This window comes from Aulostomus chinensis, chromosome 24 (genome assembly GCF_037954235.1).
Source record: "Aulostomus chinensis isolate RoL2024-O1b breed Wild chromosome 24, RoL_Achi_v1.0, whole genome shotgun sequence".
Lineage (NCBI taxonomy): Eukaryota > Metazoa > Chordata > Actinopteri > Syngnathiformes > Aulostomidae > Aulostomus > Aulostomus chinensis.
Genome location: NC_141343.1, coordinates 5,825,001 through 5,845,912, shown reverse-complemented (window position 1 = coordinate 5,845,912; position 20,912 = coordinate 5,825,001). Strand labels below are relative to the sequence as shown.

The following is a 20,912-nucleotide window of genomic DNA, read 5'->3' as shown; positions in this document are numbered from 1 at the left end:
TTGATGCACTCCACTGAAGGTGTACAGATGTTTCGGGAAAGATAGTGTGGGTGTTGTTTATGCATTCTGAAGTGATTCCCTGCGTCTTCATTGTAGTTCACCAGTTACCGTGGCAACACATTGAGTTTAGAATTCAATCGCTCTCTAAATGAGTTACATGGGTTACACCGTGAGGTCTAGCAACTGGTGAGGGTTGTGTTGCTACGATGGAGCCATGTGGCTTTTTGGAGGCAGTCAGAGGCTCAGAGTGTTGACGTGTGTGTGTGTGTGTGTGTGTGTGTGTGACTGTTTAATTTCTTCTAGAATGTGCTTGAAGCTCTGGAGGCACAACATTATTGGGAAATGGTCACTCACACACACACATTTAGCCTAATTTATGCAAGTGCACACACACGTATTAGAAATATAAAGCCGCGTGCTGCTACTGGGAGTCTCCAGAGTCTCTTATTAGTCTGGCTAATTTCACATCATTTGACAGAGAATTAATTCAAAAATTAATCAGTAGAGCCTCAGAAAATAACTCCACATGGCTCCATTACAGCACCATGTAATCCCATTTCCACCTAGCATTGAAATCCCCACACAGATAGAGGACCTCTCACCATAATCTCCCTCCGCCGGTGGGGAGACAAGGTAGGACCGTCCCCTGACAAACCTCAAAACTATGTGTGCGCACCTCAGCGACGATTCAGCTGACGGCTGTGTGGTGGCTCAGGATTTACGGAGCTGCGTGTAAAACACAGGAACAGAGGCTCTTCGTCAAAACTACATCTTTAATTCCGTTTGGCTGCTTCAACGTGGCCTGCAGGCCCAGTTTACATCTGCTTCAGGGTTTGAAAGGCAGGTGGCGCTGGTACAAATCCCCAACAGAAAAACAACTACCTGCTATTACTGATACAGTAACACAAGATTTTGCCACCTTTCTGCTATTCGTCAGAACAAGTGTGCAGCCCCTCCCCTCAAGCTGAACTCACCTTCTTGTGTTTGTAAATGTGAAAATATTCTGTATTATACTCTGTCGTTAGATTACATCAAGTTATTTCTTGCAGCCCCAGTGTGCTTTTAAACCACAAAACTGTTCCAGTGACTATACATTCCCAGAATGCACTGTGTCAGCAACTGATAATGACTTGCACATGATTAGATGATGCATCCTGGAGTCAATGGCGCCTTGTCTGAACCCTCCTGAAGAAAAACACCTCTAAAGTTCTACCTAACGGTTAAATATTCAGCAACAGCAGAGAAACGAGATTGTGACGTTTATTGCGAATCCACATTACGACCCTGTTAGTGTTACACTCGCTTAGTGACATTTAAGACGACTAATTAGGTCAAGGAATGTATCACAATTTTAAAAGTCCAAACTTTTGTTTCCAACAAATCGGCAGGCGTGATCGAATCAAATTGAAGAATTCCCATTAAGTTGATTTATTATTCTGTCACGTGATAAGCTGCTCATGCGGCAGGCTGGACAGACATGATGTTGTGCTTCGCGGCGTCGCCGCTGCGACCCAAGGGAATATGTACAGATGGTCAACGCCACAGTTCCCCTGCACAGGAGGTGCCCCTTCCTCCTGTGCTCCTTTACCCCCCCCCCCCCAAACCCTGCTCCTCTTCCTCCTGTGCTCCTCTACCTCACCCTGTCTAACCCTACTCCTCGATTTCCAGGATCAGGTCATCTCCCTCCAGGGAGGCGTCGGCGGTGACATGCACAGCCTTCACGGTCCCAGACAGCGGGGAGTTGACCACCGTCTCCATCTTCATGGCGGACAGGACACACAGCGGCTGACCCTTCTCCACCTGTGAGGCCAGAGGTCAAAAGTTAACAATTGAATTGAAGTGATTGGAAACGGTTGTTTTTCCAAGCGAACATTAAAATTCCCAATTAAGAGTGAGGAACCGTAACAGAGTCACGGGAAACTCCTGTATAGCTTCTCATGTGACACCAGCCGGGCTTTCTGGGTTAGTATCATAGAGCGGGACTGACAACTACCATCGCCATGGTAACTCGTGCCGTAGCTCTTCCTGGACTCTCGTCACTACCGCACGTTCCTTTTTCCACTTGAGACATCAAATAGGAAAAGGAATGTCGATCTTTTTCTTTGAAACAAAAAAGAGGTAAACTTGTTTTTACTGTGATTTTACAGTTGAGGTTGTTTCAACAGCGTCAAATGAACTCAGGCCACATCTGTGGACCAGAGGCCTCCGTGGCCCCCCCAGCTTAGACCACTACGACGTCCCTGTTCATCTCGGCACGTCTCTGGAACATGTCCCACTACAGACATCCAGGGTTAGGGTTGTGTCAGCAAGTCAACATCAACAACTACACGAAAACTAACAATTTTCCAAGTGACTAAAACCACAAATGCCACCAAGGCTCAACATCGAGATTTCCATCGACTTTCTCAGACTTAAATTCGATGACATCTTGACTGAATACAATCATCTGGATGACTGAATATGGTGGAAACTAAGAGGAACGGTTAACACGTGAGATGAAACGATCACAACTTCAGATGAGTGCTAATCACATTTCCTGGTTGGTGACATCGCGGTTCCAGATGCTGGGTCAGTATTTAACTTCAGTACTCATGTGGTACTAACAGAAATAGGAAGATGAGCTGAATATGAGTCCTCTTTTTCTAACATTTGACACAGATTTAGTTTAAAGAGTGAGGTAGGAACAAAGAAATATCTCTTATGGAATATGGTTGCCAGGACCTGAGAAGGTCTGAGGGTTTTCCAGCAATAGCTAGAGGGGACACAGGGAGGTTCTTAGTGATCTGACCTTGGATCCAACTTCCACTTTGACCTCCAGGACTTTTCCAGGCATTGGCGCCCCCACCTGCCCCTTGATGGACTTCTGAGCTTTGGGATGGAACTTCATTTCCTGGAAGAACCAACAGGAGGATGTCTCACTCATCTGTCCATCTGATCATCAATCCATCCATCACCCACCCACACACCTGCATCCATCCATCATCACTGTTCATCCACAGAGTTCGTCAAGCACCCCCCACCCCAACCCCCACCGTGTACCTTCATAGCAACTGTGTCTTTCACCAGCACAGATCTCAGCTGTCCATTGAGCTCGAAGAAGACTTCCCTCTGGCCGGCCTTGTTCAGGTCTCCCAGGGCCAGAGCCTTGATGTGGAGGATCTTCCCTCGCTCCAGCTCCACCTTAGAATCACAGGCAGAACAGAGGAGACGTGGGGCTCAGGTTGCCACCAGGCCAGCTCAAGGGGGCTGAAGCCCCCCCATACACCTTGTGCATGAGTGTGTGTGTGTGTGTGAGTGCGCGTGTGTGTGTGTGCGTGTTAGTGTGTGTTAGGGTTAGCAGCTTGACATATCTTGTACTTTTCCCTTGTGTTTATTTCTGGTGAATTCTTGCCAACTACAGCTATATATAAAATAATGAAATGAAAAAAAACACTATTACCTCATTTACTGCATTTCGTACTTTCTGAACAGTGTGAGAATGTAACAACTCGAAGTACATGGCACGGGGGCCTTCACAGTAAATATTTGATTTGACGTTGGGTTTTCTGAGTGAAAACAAATGAGCTTGACAGAGTTCCCGGCATGTTTGCAGTACTCTCCTTTTCCCCGCGGTCGTGTCTCGTATAAATCGACGTGCCCTGTGATACTGTGGCGTTTCCCCTTCTGGGTTTAGTGCAGGAAGCATCAGTGGCAGCTGAGTGGCATCATGGCTGCCAGATCTGACGGAAGCCTCTGTCCTGCAGTTGTTGGCCTCTGGAAAACTAGAGTCAATCAACTGTGGCAAGATGGCTGAGCGTCCTGGTTCCCTGTTGCTGGTGTGTATTGATAAGTAGGAGGAACTTGCAGTATGCAATCAAGTACAGATACTCATGTGGCCAAGGTGGAAGTGCAGGTGAGACACAGCATCACTTGCTACCTCTAAGCAGTAAAACAACAACCAGGAGACGAGGATGTGTGGATCCTGCACGCGAGTCAAGTTTCCACAAGGACTGGTTGGAGCTGGTGATGTCAGGTGGAGACGATGGCGGCTGGAGTCAGTCCAGACCGTTAGCATGCTGCTAAATTCCCCTGCTACCTGTAAGCACCTTGGTACAGATGAAGACATCAGCCTGTGGGTCTCAGTGGGAGATTGTCCTCCTCCCCCCTCCCGCTGTCTTCTATTTCATTCATCTTTCCCTCAACACCACCCACTGTACTTCTTCAGGACCCCTTTTTTCAGCCTCCATCTGTCAGGTTGTCCTTCTCTGCTCCGTCAGCCGTCTCACGCGTGTCACATCATTCCATTTGTGTTGATATTTTCCATCTCCCGCGTCATCCTCCCTCTGGCTCTCTCTGTGTCCCTTCCCCTCACATCCTTTTACCTCGTCACCCGATGGACGAGTGTCTACTGCTTTTCTCAACTGAGCCTCAGGTAAAGACAAACGAGCGGCTGCAGGTCACCTTCAATCTTGGGATGCTCCCACTCCTCATCCATCTCTCTGCTTCTTTTCCTGGCGCTCTCGGCTTTTGTCTCGACTTCCTCCAGCAAATCCTGTTGATTCTCAACGAACTGCTAGCATTGAAGTGTTCACCTGCGTAGATTCACCTGACGAGCTCGTACACCTGCTGCTCTGGTGTTGCTATTTTGATCCCTTTCCAGGTGAATATGATCTTTTAACAGCTGATACTAACTAACCCTAACCCTGTGCTAAACTTTCTAATTCAGCTTGTTAGCAATCAGGATACCAGGAAATGATAACAGCTCAATAAGAGGAGCACAGGGAGCAGGCGAATGGAGGCACGTGGCATCCCAGCTCCATTCTGATTCATGCATGTTCTACTCGATGACTCTCCAGACTCTCTCCTCCCCCTCTGCACCACTCCTCCTTCAGCTCACCTCATCACTTCTCCCCCTCATTCCGCCCGCTCTCTTCATCTCTCCTCTCTCCCTCCCATCCCATCCTCCTGCCTTCTTCTCCCTTTTCCTGGCACCTCCCAACAGAGGACGGCTTGCCTCTCAGCGCAGAGTTCATGTCTGGCTGCTGCTTCATGTGTTCAGCGGAGCATGGCAGAAACATGGCTTCATCCTGTGAACATCACGCGTGTCATTACCAGGAGGTGACCGAGCTGGTCATCATTGTGTTGAACTACAACCAAGATGGCATCGCTGATGCATTATGGGATATGTCCATATCTCAGGGTGGGGTTGGTTGGGGTTGTTATCCATTTACTGCCATCTTGGGGACACATTAAGTAAAAACATTCCATACGTTCTGCGTCCACACCTTGACAGACTCTTCCTGGCCCTGCTGCCTCTCCAGCTCATAACTGTTATCTCTGAGAGTCCGTGGACCTCCCCCAACATCCCCACCTCAAGGCTGGAGGCGATGCATCGCAGCACTCACAAAGATTTCAGCCTGTTGTAATCAAGATTTCTGCCGTGCTTTTCAGCCGTCAAGAGCTCTCAAGCAGCTTCTGCTCCACATGGACGCTTCATCACCAGTTGTGCAAATACAGCAAGAGACATCTGAGATGGACTGCTGTGCGCTCGAGCTTCTGTCTTCAACCAGAAAGCCCAACCTGACTCTTTGACATGCTTCATTCTCTCTCTCTAACCCGGTTCTGCTAATCGGACCTGATCTGGCGGGAGCATCTATCGTCATGACAACAGAGGCAAGTTTTTTTCTGTGTAGACGGCTGGCGCCAAGTGTCTGAGGGGTCTAACAGTGACAGCAATTCTGACCAACTGGAGATCAGATATCAGCAGCTTGGGAAGGTGAGGACAAACTGCTTTGAACTGCAAATGCTTTAATGGCGTGTTTTCCAGTCGCAGAGATAAAAAAAAAAGGAAAAGGGAGTCGCTGAGGGCAAAGAGGTTAAATATGAGGGGGGCGATTTTATCGAAGGGACAGTGAGGAAATCAATGTCACTGCAGGGGAAATCGATACTGCTGAAGGCAGAGAGTTTCCTGCGCGATAATAGTTGGTGTTTTACCCGGTTTTGTTCAGTGCGCATTGATTGATTATTGTGACCCGATCGGTGATGGCTGCACAGGCGTACAGAAGCTGCTTTTGCCCTGAGGATGCAGTGTAACTGCCCCGGCTGCTACAAGGCAGACATGAGTCGAGAAACACTGCAGGAAGGTTGGGTGTCATGAATGAGATCCGTTTACACAGAGCCTTCTCTCTGCTGCAGGGGGGGGCGGGGCTCAGCCCCTCCATTCTCACCTGGAGTACCAGGATGTACTCCAGCTGACCAGGTACCTGTTCAACAAGGTAAACCTGCAGAAACACCTGCTTTGTCCACCATTTTCCAGAATGCGGAATTGGTGCATAATATACAAAAAAAATAGAGTCAAATAAAATCGTAACAACCAAGATTGCCATCGGCAGGTGAGAAGGACAGGTCAGAAAAACAAATGAAAGAAATCTGAAACTGCAATCTGCCAAAGAAGTCATGCACCCGTCATGTTTGGGGTTGGTTATGAGTTTGGACTACAACTCAACATTAGATTGACATGATTGGAGGAAGTGGAATTATAGTACAAGAAGTGGGGGCGCTGTCATTGGAGTCAAGAGTGCATCAGCACAATTAATGCACATCCTGGTTCTCAGAGAGTGGCGCTGCCGCTCGTGTCCCTCCTGACGTCGAATATCTAAATCAATTAACAACAGTCTGGAACCACCGTGCTGCTTTGAAAGGAAGCAGTAATTAAACACGCTCGCCTTCGGCCGGTCTGGTTCACTATCAGCTTTGTGTGTGCGTGCGTGCGTGCGTATGTGTGTGTGTGTTCCTCATAATGAGAAAACGAGTTGAAGATGTTGATTTTCTGTGCAGGCAAGAGATAGATTATAATAAATTTATAATGACAGGGATTATGAAGATGACCACATATGAGGAGGAGGAGGAGGCCACAGGGATGTAAAAGCCCTGTCATGTTGTCATATTCATTTTTATTTCATCTGTGTATAAAAAAAAAACATGCTTCTTTTATCTGACGTAAAAGTTGAGGCAATAATAGGGACGACTGAACTGGTCCTGTCCACGCTGAGGCAGAGTGGACCACCCTGTAAAAGGTCCTGTGGGTTCTGTGTCATGGCGAGGAGACACGGATGTCGGCCACCTATAGGCAACGCACACACACGCACACACACACACACACACTTGTCTTTGAACACCGAGGGGGTTTGACTTTAAACAGGTCCTTCTTATTCATGAAAAAGAGTTTGGGTATTATCAACAGAGTGTGTGAGACTGGACAGGAGGACTCAGGGTTCTGAACAGGAATGTTTGACTTCAGTGTTTTCATCTACTTGCTAAATTCTGTAAAAGAGTACAAACTGACCAGAAACTCTTCATCCAGATGGAATCACAAAGTTTAGGCTGCTGGTTTTTGTCCACATCAGCCCACATACGGTTGGCTTCTCCAGCCTGAGCGCCTCAAGGGTGCTCCAGGCGTTGCTTCGTTGACATGGGGGTTGATCACATAAGAACAGCACCTTCAGTTTTTGTATTTAAATTTGAGATTACATCCATCTAAGGCTTTGAAATATTTTTCATTTTCCATTTGTAATGGCTGCCTCTGATAAGGGTTCTTTAGAGTTAAACATGAGTCACTCTTTGAGAGGTGTCCTAGCATTATTATGTAGTTCGATTATCATTTTAACAATGTGGTACAATGCTCCTAAAATGGCAATATCGTTTATCAAAATCCTCTCTGGGACATCATGTGCCACCTATTTATAACTCATAGTAACATGTATCAGGCCCAGCCAGGTGAGAAACCCTCAGGTAACGTTGCTCACACCCTTCAAAGAGACTTTCTTTGCCTCTCTTAAACCTCCACCAGCATCACAAACTCGGAGGCAATCGACACCAAAACCAGTCGCAGGTTTCTGCTGCAGTCAGTCGCTGACAAACAAGGGGCAATTTCTTTAAGGTGCAGTGTTTCCCTCCTTGAGGACAAGTAACCTTTGTTCAACATCATGTCCTTCCCTTCAAGTCAAGAAGGCTCTGCATCCCTCACCCATCCATCCATCCCTCACCCATCCATCCATCCATCCATCCCTCACCCATCCATCCATCCATCCCTCACCTATCCATCCATCCATCCCTCACCCATCCATCCATCCCTCACCCATCCATCCATCCATCCATCCCTCACCCATCCATCCATCCATCCCTCACCTATCCATCCATCCCTCACCCATCCATCCATCCCTCACCCATCCATCCATCCCTCACCCATCCATCATCCATCACTCCATCCATCCATCCCTCATTCTTCTCCCTCTTCTCTTGTTCAGGGTGGTGGGGGTGGAGCCTATCCCAGCAGCCTTCCCCTTGGACAGGTCACCAGTCCATCACAGGACCAACACATAGAGACAGACAACCATTGGCTCTCCCAGCCACACCTACGGTCAATTTAGAGTCTGGATTAACCTGGTCCCTCTTGATGTCTTTGGACTGTGGAAGAAGCTGGAGTACCAGAGAGAACCCACACAGGAACAGGGAGAACATGCAGACTCCACACAGAAAGACCCCGTGCTCCAGCCGGGGCTCCACCCACAACCTTCTTGCTGGGGGGCCACAGTGAGGACCGCTGCTCCACCGGGCCACCCTCCTTCTAACCTAATGTCCAAATTAGAAAGAGGCAGACCTTGCTCCCACTTTTTAGTAAGTGCTTTTAAAGTTTACAATGAAACATCTTCTAGGTGTTGAATCCTCTAATTTCCCTTTGAGCAGCAACTAAAAACAGTCCTGTTATCCGATGTCGCAAAGGTTACCATCAGGTCAACCACTTCTTGGAATCCGGAGTTGAACAGTCACTTTGGTTGGAGTTGTGCTCATCAAAGCAGCTGCTGCTGTCAGTCTGGAAAGATGCGACGCTTGTGAACTATTCAGAGTAAAAACAGCTTCACGCTGAGATATTTCTGATGACTGCGTTTTGAAATGCATCTCCAGCCAAATGAGTTTCCTTATTAGCCTCTCCAGTGACAACAACAATCCTCATCATCAGTGTTGTGCCTGAAGGCGTCCATTGAGCGATAGTTCATGAACGCGTTCATATTTTGGAGGAACGTGAAATGAATGTACAGCCCTGCTGCCTAGTGAACGCGACTGTGAACGCATTCCATCTGGTGTCTGAACGGTTCGCTCTCTCGTTCATCTTCGTTCAGTGGGGTACCAGAGTCCAGGTAAAAATCCGGCTGAAAAAACTCTGTAAACACCTCTTAATATACCACGGAAAAACACCCAATCTGGCAACGCCAGCCACCAGTGTCGCGCTGCCGCATCAAAACAGAAAGCAGCATGGAGGAGGCGGCAGGAGCGGCGTGCAGTTGGAGCGCACAGACAAGACGGAACTGGACTCAACAAACCAGCGAGGCTGCGTCGGACGGTCATTTAAACGAGTTTATGACAAAGTCCAGGAAGACGGGAAAAATCTTACATTTCTGGGCAAACTTTGCTCGCCGGGTTTCAAAAAGAAAATACGCACTTCAGTCGCATCCACCGCAAAGCTGAAACGGCAAATTGAACTGAAGCAGCGGGAGCCTTTCAAGGTTTGTGCAGGTAAATAAAGGAGGGAGAAGGACACAAAGTTGAAGATGAAGATGCAGGCTGACGCCTTGTTGCCTTGGTAGAACTGAGCTCAAAGAGTCAAAGCTACCTGTTAGCTTCAAACTGGATAGCACCTGTTTTAGCCGCCACTGATGATGATGATGATGATGATGATGATGATCAGTGTTGGGAAAGTTCATTTTCTACATGAACCAGTTCAAAGTTCAGTTGGCAGATTTTAAAATGAACTCGTTCCCTTCTGGCTAAAACAAACCACGACCATTGGAGGCGTTTACCACCCGCGACACCCCCACCACATCACTGGAGTCCTGTTCTGTGTTGCAGTGCCCCCTGTTTAATGCGCACTTTATTCATTGTTTTTATTTAATTACATTTATTCTGTGCATCACAGTTTGATGCAATGCATCAGGGTCATCCTCTTGTGTTAATGGCTTCATAGTTCAAGTACTTCAGTGAGTACTAGGAATCATTACTGTTATATTTGTTGGGCTGGAGTTTATAATTTACTTTTTTACCCTGTGCATCTTTTGTTTTGGGGCAGTACGGTGGTGCAGGGGTCCTCACTGTGGCCCCCCAGCAAGAGGGTTGTGGGTGGAGCCCCGGCTGCAGCACAGGATCTTTCTGTGTGGAGTCTGCATGTTCTCCCTGTTCCTGCTGGGTTCTCTCTTGTACTCCAGCTTCCTCCACAGTCCAAAGACATCAAGAGGGACCAGTTTAATCCAGACTCTAAATTGACCGTAGGTGTGGCTGGGAGAGCCAATGGTTGTTTGTCTCTATGTGTTGGCCCTGCCATGGACTGGTGACCTGTCCAGGGTGAACCCCGCTTCTCGCCCATAGCCGCTGGGATAGGCTCCAACCCCCCGCAACCCTTAATTGGAAAAAGTGGAAGAAAATGGATGGATCTTTTGTTTTGTTTGTACTTCGGGACAGTACGTTGCTCCAACACTAATAAATATGCTGCAATTGCACACAGCAACTATTTGCCTCCTACCATGTTTGACATGGTTAATTTAAAAAATGAAAAATATCAGTTTTAGGTAGATTTAGAGCAGATAAAGAATATGTGATTAATCGTGGGTTAACTATGGACAACCATTTGTTAATCGGAGGAATTTTTTCATCGACTGACAGATCTAATATATAAATATATATATATACATATATACATATATACGTATATATATACATATATACATATATACGTATATATATATACACACATATATACATATATACACATATATACATATATATGTATATATATACACACATATATACATATATATGTATATATGTATATATATACACACATATATACATATATATGTATATATATACATATATACATAAATATACATATATATGTATATATATATACACATATATACATATATATGTATATATATACATATATATACGTATATATGTATATATATACACACATATATACATATATGTATATATACATATATACATAAATATACATATATATGTATATATATGTATACATATATATGTGTGTATATATATACTCATATATATACATATATATACTTATATATACATATATATGTATATATATACACATATATACATATATACATATATATACATATATACACACATATATACATATATATACGTATATATATACGTATATATATACACACACACACACACACACACACATATGTGTGTATCTACAAATACACCCATATTTATATATGTGTGTGTATATATACCTACATATAATATACACACACGTATAATTTCACATTATAATATACTGTTCAATATTTTCCTTCAGTTTGGTCTATTTAAGATGCTGGGTTAAATCTACTGCACCTGTGTACAAATCCTGCAATAAACAGGATCATCAGTCTCTGGGTTACTGATGATTTTAGCACATTTAAGGAGGATTTAAAACGATAAAACCCGAAATCTCGGACTAACAATGGTGTGATATTAACTTTGGTACCTCAAACTCCTCAGCGATCTTGGGTCCATCCAGGAAAAGGCGGGTGCTGAGACAGTCCACTGGGCCGAAGTTAGCTGCAGATTACAAAAGGATTCTTATATGAGTTCCCGTTTGTGAAGATTATCATCAGTTATGTCTCAGGAGTTTTAGTTTGTGAATTGCCTCTCTTGTGTCTGTTGTTGGTTAGTTGTGTCAAAGAATTGTTGAGATTATTCAAATGTTAGTAAGACAATTGCCTTCCAACAATAACTGCTCCAGTGGTGTGGAGATTTCATGACTGCAACAATTGAATGTTGACATGTGGGTGTGCGATGTACTGTCAAGTAATCCAGTAAGTTGTCTGAAATAGGAGCTTGGTAGTTTGAAGCTTAGAAGCTTAATAGTTAGCTTTGACTCCTCCCAGGTCAGCTGTACTGTATCATGTCAATTATGCTATACTAGGCTCAATACACACACATGTATACACATATATATGTGTATGTGTAGACATATACATTCGTATGTATATGCATTCGTATGCATATGTATAAATCTGTGTATACACATATATGTATGTGTATATTTACACATGCATATATATACACTATATACACATACATACGTATAAACACATATGTATTTATATACATATATACATTTATACGTATATACACACATACATGTATATATAAACACATACATCCAAGGAACCTGGGAGTTCTCTTTGATCAGGATCCTTTCACTCCTACACATCAGTCAACCCTCCAGTTCGCCATCTTTCATCTATGCAACATTGCCAAGATCAGACACATCCTGTCTCAAAAAGATGCAGAAAAAAATAGTCCAGACATTTTTTTACTGCCAGGCTGGATGACTGTGTTTCCTCCTATCAGGCTGCCCCCATATTACCTAAAGTCTCTCCATCTGGGGAACTGACCAGAACCAGGAGAAGAGACTCCAGGGGTGAACCAGGAAGCAGGTCCCTCCTAGCCAGGCTTTCCTTCAACAAGCAGCTCCTCAAAACCTGAACTCCCAATCAGAGGTCACTGGTATCAGGACGGTGGGTGGGATCTCTCTCTGTCAATCAAGGCTTCTGCTTCAGGCTCTGTGGCGTTCCGCATAAAAGGGGGCTTGTTACACGTCATGTGACTCGTAGGGAATGGACAGATGCCGCCTACTTTAGTCCAGAAGAACAAGTGACTATGATGGAGGTCAGGAACAACATCAAACAATTACGACAGCAAAAAGCAGCACAGCTGCTGCCAAGGAGGGGAGAGAGGAATGCTGGGAGAAGAGCAACGATGGCGTCAGGTCATCAGTTTCTGGATGTACTTGAGCTGTGAGTGCTGGCGCCCCCCTCAGGAACCCTATGAGGGAACCAGATTCATCAGCTCATCACTCTCTCTGGGCCGCCCACATCCACAGCTCTGCACCTGAGACTTGATGCACCAGGCTTCACCGTTCAGCTCCAGAGGGACGTTCAGGTCAGACGGTGCAGGATGAAGGAGAAGAGGAGACTCTTCAGTGTTTGGCCAAATCACAGTGACCTTAATTTTACTGACTGAATTTGATCTGTGATTAATACCAGTAGACACCCTTTCTGCCGGCATCCCCCTCCCTCCCCTCTCCAGTGGGTGGGGGTCGCAGGTGCCAATAGAGACTCCGTCAACTGTGGCAGACTGTCCTCAGTGTGCCCCCGCCGCGTGCGCCACCCAGGGGATCGGACCAATCAAGGGGTGTCAGGGGTCTGCGGCGATGTTGTCAACCAATCCGACACGTCTAGAAACACGGACCAAGGAGGCTTACGCGCGCGAGTCAGAAGGTGCTTTCTCCACAAAACGTTGTGGCGCAATGGCGAGCTGAATTGTACACTAATTATGACAGCAGTATGTGCGTGGGCGGGGGGGGGGGGGACATCAGGCTTTGGGGCTGCTTTTCTGCAAAGGGACCAGGACGTTATCAGTTACCATGGTGATCTAGCCATGTTGGAAGAGAGACGCCTTCATGGCACTGACAACCCTGGCTTTAGTCACACCTTGCTAACCCACTCATCTCACTGCCTCGTGCACCCCTCAGATCTCTCCTGGACTGGCTTCTCTGCTCTGGATCCCTGTCAGATCCACAATAGAATCCTAGATACTTCTTCTAGCATCAAAGCCCTCAAAAATCAGGAACCTTCATGTCTGACAGAGCTCTGAGTTCCCTTCTACCCAGCTAGAACCCTTTGCTCCTGGGATGTTGTATCGGGATTGTCAACACTGCACTGGCATTAACAACAGCATTGTGTGTTGTGTTGTGTTTGCCTGCATGTAATTTCCCATGTCCTGCTGAAGTTGATGCTTTGGTCACTGGTAGGTGTTATTATTGGTAGCTTTTTATGTTCTTGTTATGTTATTGTTGTTGTTGTCTTCAGGCCCTCCGTCTTCTCTCTCTGTCTCTGTCTTCCATCTCTCTCCCTTCTTTCTCTGTCCCTCTCTTTTCTGTCTTTCGACAACCCTATACACGACTATATATACACTATAAGACTATACAACAGTCGACTACACCAGACCAGACTAGAATAGTATATACCAGACTAGACTTGACTATTACAAAGTAGGCTAGACTACCAGACTATATGGGACTAGACTACATTCCACTGTGTTCTCCTGTCTGTTCTGCAACAGGGCACTGCCTGTTTACGTTATTGCTGTTTTGGCATTCTGATCTCTGATCACTAGTTTCCTGGAGTGACACCTTCAGGGGTGAAACAGTCTCACCTGAACCTGAAGCCTGTGACGGGTTCCCTTCATGCCCAACACAGCCATTAAAGACATTTCTATCTCCGGCTCCAACCTAATGAGTGTCCCTGAATAAAAGCTGGCTGATGCTAATTTCAAGCCCCAGTGAGAATCCAAATGAGTGTGTGTGTGTGTGTGTGTGTGTGTGTGTAGCAACTGAGAGAGAGAGAGAGTAAGAGCGAGAGAGAGAGAGAGAAATAAAGAACGAGACCAAATGCTATGAAGCCAGACTTGGTTGAAAACTAATTCAATTACTCAAATTTTAATGATGGAGACAAAATGCAAACGTACCAGTGAATTCTTTAAACTCCTGGAAAACTTTAGGGTACATGGCTGCTGACATCACATCCTCAGGGGTGATTTCATCACTGTGAGCGGCTCGGAGCCCCTCCTCCAGGGCCTTGAAGTCCATGGGTGGCAGAGAGGCACCAGGGCGGCCCTCAACGCGGGGGAGGGACTTCAGCACCTGGTAAGAAGCACAGAAAAGAAACAATGGGATGAAAATAAAGTACAAGAGAAAAGGAAGGTTAAAAATGAAGTTTTGTCATAGAGGCTTTTTAAATGTTTTCCAACTCCTTGTCCCGTGGGACCCTGACGCATGCAGGATGTGTAAAGTGCTGGTAAAACCTTCACAGTGCACTTGACAACCATACATCTGGATAAAAGCTTCAAGCTGCGAAAGCTCTAAAGTGACAGGGACGAGAAGGAAGATACAGATACGGGGGAGGTTTAGCGGGGTAGACAAAGACAGAGAAACTTGTGAATCAGGAATATATAGAAACCTATTATGGACGGTTATTTTGCACGTGTGACACAAAATCCTTCTCAGACTGCAGGACAGAAAAACTGAAATAAAGAAAATGAGGATGATTGTGGAAAGTGGAGGCAGCTATAAGACTAATGACACGTTATCTCATCTGCCCACACAATTGTTGATATCCGAGGCAACTGATCTGAGGCGACTAATGATGTCTGCCGAGGAGATTATGTCAAGACACAGGCATTCCGCCTGAAGGCCGCTGTAATAAGGAGCAATCCCGATTTTGTTTTGTTTGTTTCTTCTTTGGCTTGTTGATGGCAAAGAGCCGACAAACACTCAGGGGAGCTGAGGGGAAGTTGCAGGAATTTTCATACAATTAGCCTACTTAGTCTGCTTCAGCGCTTCAGCAAATGTTCCTGGAAATAAATAAATAACGACGACGTTTCTGCTAGCTACCTGGGAGCGAGTCTGAGTTGATCGCCTGAACTGCACTGGAGTTTCTACTTCCAACATCTGCACCCTTTGTGGGTACTTCTACTGTGTTTGTGTTTCGACATGTCAGCACATTTATAAACGCATCAGTGAAAAGAAATGAGAGGACCAACGCTATCCTTCACGCAGCTCACAGTTCACAGGTAGCTGACTCACGCAGGAGACAAGGACTTCAAAGATGGCAGACGCTGCTCATAAACACAATGTTCTCAGAAGTTGCTTTCACAAATGAAGACAAACGTTTCCTTTCAGGTTACTTTCAACTCGTTTATCTTACAATTATTCTAATTACAATAAACAAGCTCCCACTCTCTCTTTGGCTGCTTTCTTGTCGAAGGGAGGCTTAACAGTATTTGTGTCGTTTTTTTCAGATGGTTTACAGTCTGTTTATCCTTTCTCTCCTCCGCTTTCCTGTCTTTGTCCCTGTCCTCTCTCGTCCATTCTCTCCACCCACATGGGCTGCAGAATGAACTGAGCGCAATTAGGAAACCCCTGAATTACCATTCAGACTTGAAAAAAGTTCCCCATGCATGAAAATAGATTTCAGTCTCAAAGCATCTGTGACAGGATTGCATGTGATGTCATCCTGGAACGACTTATGCTAACTCATTAAAGCCTCCCAAGCTTCATTAAAAAACATTACTTCTTCCATGCTAGTCGCACGTGAAACAGCTGCAGCACAGAGATGCTGATATCTCACGGTCTTGCATGCAACAAGGACAATTTAGAGACACTAATTAGCTAATTGCAAATATAAGCCACATACAAGATGTGGCAGTGGTCAACGACTGTCAGGATGCAAACTTATTTACGAGCCAACAGCTGTTGGAGAAAGTTGAATAAATTACAGATGTACTGTCTTTCCTCTAAACAAATGCTACTTTTTCAAAATAGCTTTGACTGCAATTACTTTGATTCCTGCTCTAAAGAAAGACCACGATGAGCTGGGTGCCAGTGTGCGTGCTTTACATATGGAGATTGAATGTTTGCAGGGCAATTTAAGGGGCTGACTTTTTTGGCTGAGGTGACAAATTGGCAGCAGTTCTACAAGTGTGTGGAGGATTTACTTAGAACACTAGAATGCATTGTTTGTCCCCCCTAACGGGAGCTGGCTGGGGCTCGGGCCTCAGACACGACACATGAAAGGGAGGTGAGAAGAGAGTTCAGCGGGCAAAAACATACACGTCTGCATTCACGTGGGCTGAAGAGAATGTGTGTGCTCAGTAAAGATGAAAGGCTGGAGCGGGAAAAGCTGATGATACAGATGAAGCTGAAGCTGAATCAAAGGCTGAGGAAGAGAGACACGAGGTGTCTGGGTCCCCGGGGGCTGCACCCAAACCACCAACATCTGATATCTGATCATCCAACTGCACCCCCTTGAGAGAGAGGGGCGTGTTGGAGCGTGCGTGTACATCTATATTTATATATCTCTATCTATATATACTGTATATATAGATAGAGATATATATCTCTATATAGATATATATCAATATTTATAGAAATCTATATCTGCATAATCATATATCTACACACATACATCCATATGTATGTATATCTAACTATCTATTGATCTATCTTTCTACATATATATGTATATATCCCTATCTATCTATATATACGTAAATATAGATATATACGTATGTGTATATATATCTATCTATCTATCTATATTTACATATATGTGTATATATCTCTATCTATATATACATATATATGTGTATATCTCTATAGAGATATACACACACATATACGTAAATATAGATAGATATATACGTATAAGTGTATATCTCGACAGAGATATACACATACATGTATATATATATATATATATTTATATGGATATATACATACGTATATATATGTATATATCTCTATCTATCTATATATACGTATATATGTGTATATATGTATAGAGATATAGATAGATATAGATATAAATAAACATATATAGATATATATACACACATATGTATATTAGGGCCTGACTGATTCATTTTATTGGCCGATTGAAGCCGAGTAGAATTTGTAAAAAAAAAAAAAAAAAAATTGGCCGATTGACGCTGATTTTGACAGGCAATTTTCAGGACTAAAATGCCATTAATACTGTGTTTTTCTTAGAAATGTTGTCCTTGTGTATCCAGTAGGGGGCGCTCCACAGCACCCCTCTGAGTGAGAGGGAAGCAGTGCCTGGTACTGAAAAGCCAGCAGCGCCTGCGTACCAAAACAGAGCAGTTAGCCTCAATGGTGAGTTTATGATAACGAGTTTGTGAAATAAAAACCAACTGAACAAGTTTCCATGACGTGCCTTGTAGTGTCAGTCACGTTTCCCTGATACCATCAGTCGAGTGTGACATGATACGTTAGCTAACTAAGGAAAGCTAGGATAGCCTAGCTTAAATATTAGCTACCTCGCTAAACTGGTTAATGGCCACGGCGCCATGGATGAAGTAATGGTAACGTTCCAGTACCCCAGAGTAATGTCACGTTACTCAGGCAGCTGCTGCTACCAGCCGAGGTCAGACTCGAGCACAAGGGGATGATGCTTCGCCGCCGGGCTAACAGCGCGTGGACTGTGTTTTTAACTTTGTTCTTTATTCAGATCCCCATTAGCTTCCACAGCTGCTGCCGCTAATCTTCCTGGGGTCCACATAAAACCTCTCAACATAAACAACATACAATACTCATACAAACAACCACTGTCACTCGTCAGCCTAAATCTAAGTTACAATACGCGATCAATTATAAGATTACACAGGAACAAACGTTAATATAAATTTTATTAGTCATTCCAGTTGGGCGGTATCTCAATATTTGTTTCATGGATCTTTTTAATAAATATTTGCTTTGAATTTGTCCAGTATTAGCAGATAATGAGTTACATTTTTGGGTGGCTCTATAAATAACTGTTGTTGTTTTTTTAAGTTCGTCTTGGTTTTGGAAGTCCCAAACACCCTGAGCTTACCTGTCTGGTTTGATAATTATGCTTAAGACCTGCATTAAATAATTGATCTCTGAAGAAGTCTGTCCCCTTGATAATTGCATTTCTGGAGAATTTAATAAAACTAGCTGTTAGCTTAGCCTCCACAGTTAACCATGCTAAGCTATGGTGCATCATCACCAAATTAGCTCTAAAACAGCAGTTAGCAAATCTTGCAGCTCTATTCTGAGCAAGCTGGAGTTTTTTATATCCATTTTAACAGCAGAGGACCACACAACTGTACCGTGCTCCGAATGTGAAAGGACGAATGCCTGAGTTACCTCCTCTCTAATTAATGGTTTCACAAAGGGAGAGCATCAGTGTGAAACAGCAATTCCCTGGCCCATTTTTATAACAAGAGTATCATAAATAAATAAAGATATCTATCTATCTATATATATCTATATATATAGATAGATATATACACACACATATATACACACACATATACACACACACACACACATATAAATTGACTTTAAACCTTGAGGAAATCCTCAATGAAAATAACCCTAAACCCTCGTCCACATGAGAGCTGAAAACACAAGGTCCAACTGCAGTACCTTGGATCTAAACGGTTCTGGGAATCCTCCATGTGGTATCCCGATGAACCCCTGCAGGAATTCAACAACAGACAGAGGGAAGGACAACTCGTCGGCTCTCTCCTCCACTTCTGCACGGGTCAAGCTGTTCTGCACCATGAACTGGGCCAAGTCACCCACAATCTTTGATGATGGAGTCACCTGAGGGAGGACAAAAAGATATATGTGAGGTAAACATAGGCCACAAACATAAGAAGAGCCGCTATTGGTCTGCAGTTCATGACCACTGAACCTTTGATGTGCCATCAAAGATACAACAGAACCAGGATGAGGTGAAGCTTTGCACACTTGGAGGGGACGAACATCAGCACTGTTCTGCCTTCTATGTGGTTTGAACGTGTGCGCTGGGCTTTGGAGGCTCCACACCTTCCTGAGTACAATACACTTCACAGTTGGATTATATTCAGGAACTTACTACTGTAACTTTCTGTTGCATCATCTTTGAGATTTATTCTCCAAAAAACCAAGAGGTTGCCAGTCAGAATGCAGCATTCTCTCCGTGAACGCTGCTGTGCGGTTGCCTGTCAGGAGCGTGCAGGTAGGCATGCGAGTGCAAGACTTCCCCCAGAAACAGAAGTGGAGACAGATTCTTTGTTTTAATGAAGATGCGGTCAGTAAGATGAGGTGGCGAGCGACCCAGAGAAAGGAGAGCAGCATAAAAGGTGTTTACAGGGATACACCCTCTTTAATCATTTGATTTGGCAGGAAAGTGAAGTACACGGCACCTCTCTGTGAAAACAGAAATGATCCTGAAAATGAAGAGTACAAATGAAAAAAGTGAGCACTCATTCAATCACGTAGGTATTCTTTCTTTCATTCCATGTTAATGGCCTATCGTTGCGGTAATAGCAAACCCTATTTGCATCATGTTGACTAACAGGATGCTGATGCAAACATCAGCTGCATGTATTACTCTTGAGTCGTAATGAATGGACATATAGATGTAGGACTTCCTGTCAGCTTCCATCTGGGGAGTGGACCATTTAAGAGAGAAAAGGTGTTCTGTTGATGAGACCAAACAACACAAATAAATAACCTGAAAACTGCTTCGAGTCGCTCTCTGTCACCAACACCTAAGAGTACTCAGTGCAGGTTTGATGAAAAGCAACAGATCCATAGCGGAACACAGGCGGTAAAAATATTCCGTCTATCATCTTGGGACACAGCCTCTTTAAGACTTACAGCTGCTGCATACTTTTGGCCTCCAACCACAGCCGACAAGCACGAAACTGAGACAATGACATGTGAAGGACTGCTCAAAGGGGGCCGTGCTAACAGAGGCCAATTTCTGCAGCAATTAGTGCGGCAACTCTGCTGATATCAGATGACAGACAGAAGGAAAACAGGAATGGGTGAGCAAATATAGATCAAATTGACATTCCCCCATGAATTCCCCAACAAAGAACTTGACACCCATCTCTAAGGGTTGTGATGGCATGCGTGCACTCTGCTCCAGGGTTACCACACGCCTCCATGGCTCGGCTGCTGTTCCCCTGGGATCACTTGACTTTTCTACACAAGAAGTCCAACTTTTGTTTTTTGCAAATGTCCCGATGACAGGCAAACTTACCCAACCCAGCTGGAGAACACACAGAATCATCATCAGCGCCAGCAGCAGCACCAATGAGAGGAGCTACACTCTTTTCATTCATCTACATACGACAGCATATTCTGGATGGAAAATATTTCTATTTGCACAGTATAACTAGCTGTGCCCAGTTCGTCTTGATCTGTCATATCAAGAATGCTAGGAATGGCAGGAGCAGTCCCCTCTCTGACTCAA

General features: G+C 44.6%; 1 protein-coding gene across 2 annotated transcripts in view; it reads right to left on the bottom strand.

The window, feature by feature from the left end:
- Positions 1-255: 255 nt before the first annotated feature.
- Positions 256-20,912, bottom strand: part of LOC147238479 (pyruvate carboxylase, mitochondrial-like) — a 231,539-nt gene continuing 210,882 nt past the window's right edge. For both annotated transcript variants that reach the window (XM_086197046.1, XM_086197045.1), the window contains exons 22-27: positions 19,091-19,270; positions 14,590-14,764; positions 11,540-11,613; positions 3,040-3,180; positions 2,789-2,890; positions 256-1,800 (exon numbers count right to left, since the gene is read on the bottom strand). In XM_086197046.1, the coding sequence (XP_086053172.1) occupies positions 1,651-1,800; positions 2,789-2,890; positions 3,040-3,180; positions 11,540-11,613; positions 14,590-14,764; positions 19,091-19,270 (822 nt within the window). In that variant the 3' untranslated portion in view covers positions 256-1,650. The remainder of the gene's footprint in view (positions 1,801-2,788; positions 2,891-3,039; positions 3,181-11,539; positions 11,614-14,589; positions 14,765-19,090; positions 19,271-20,912) is intronic.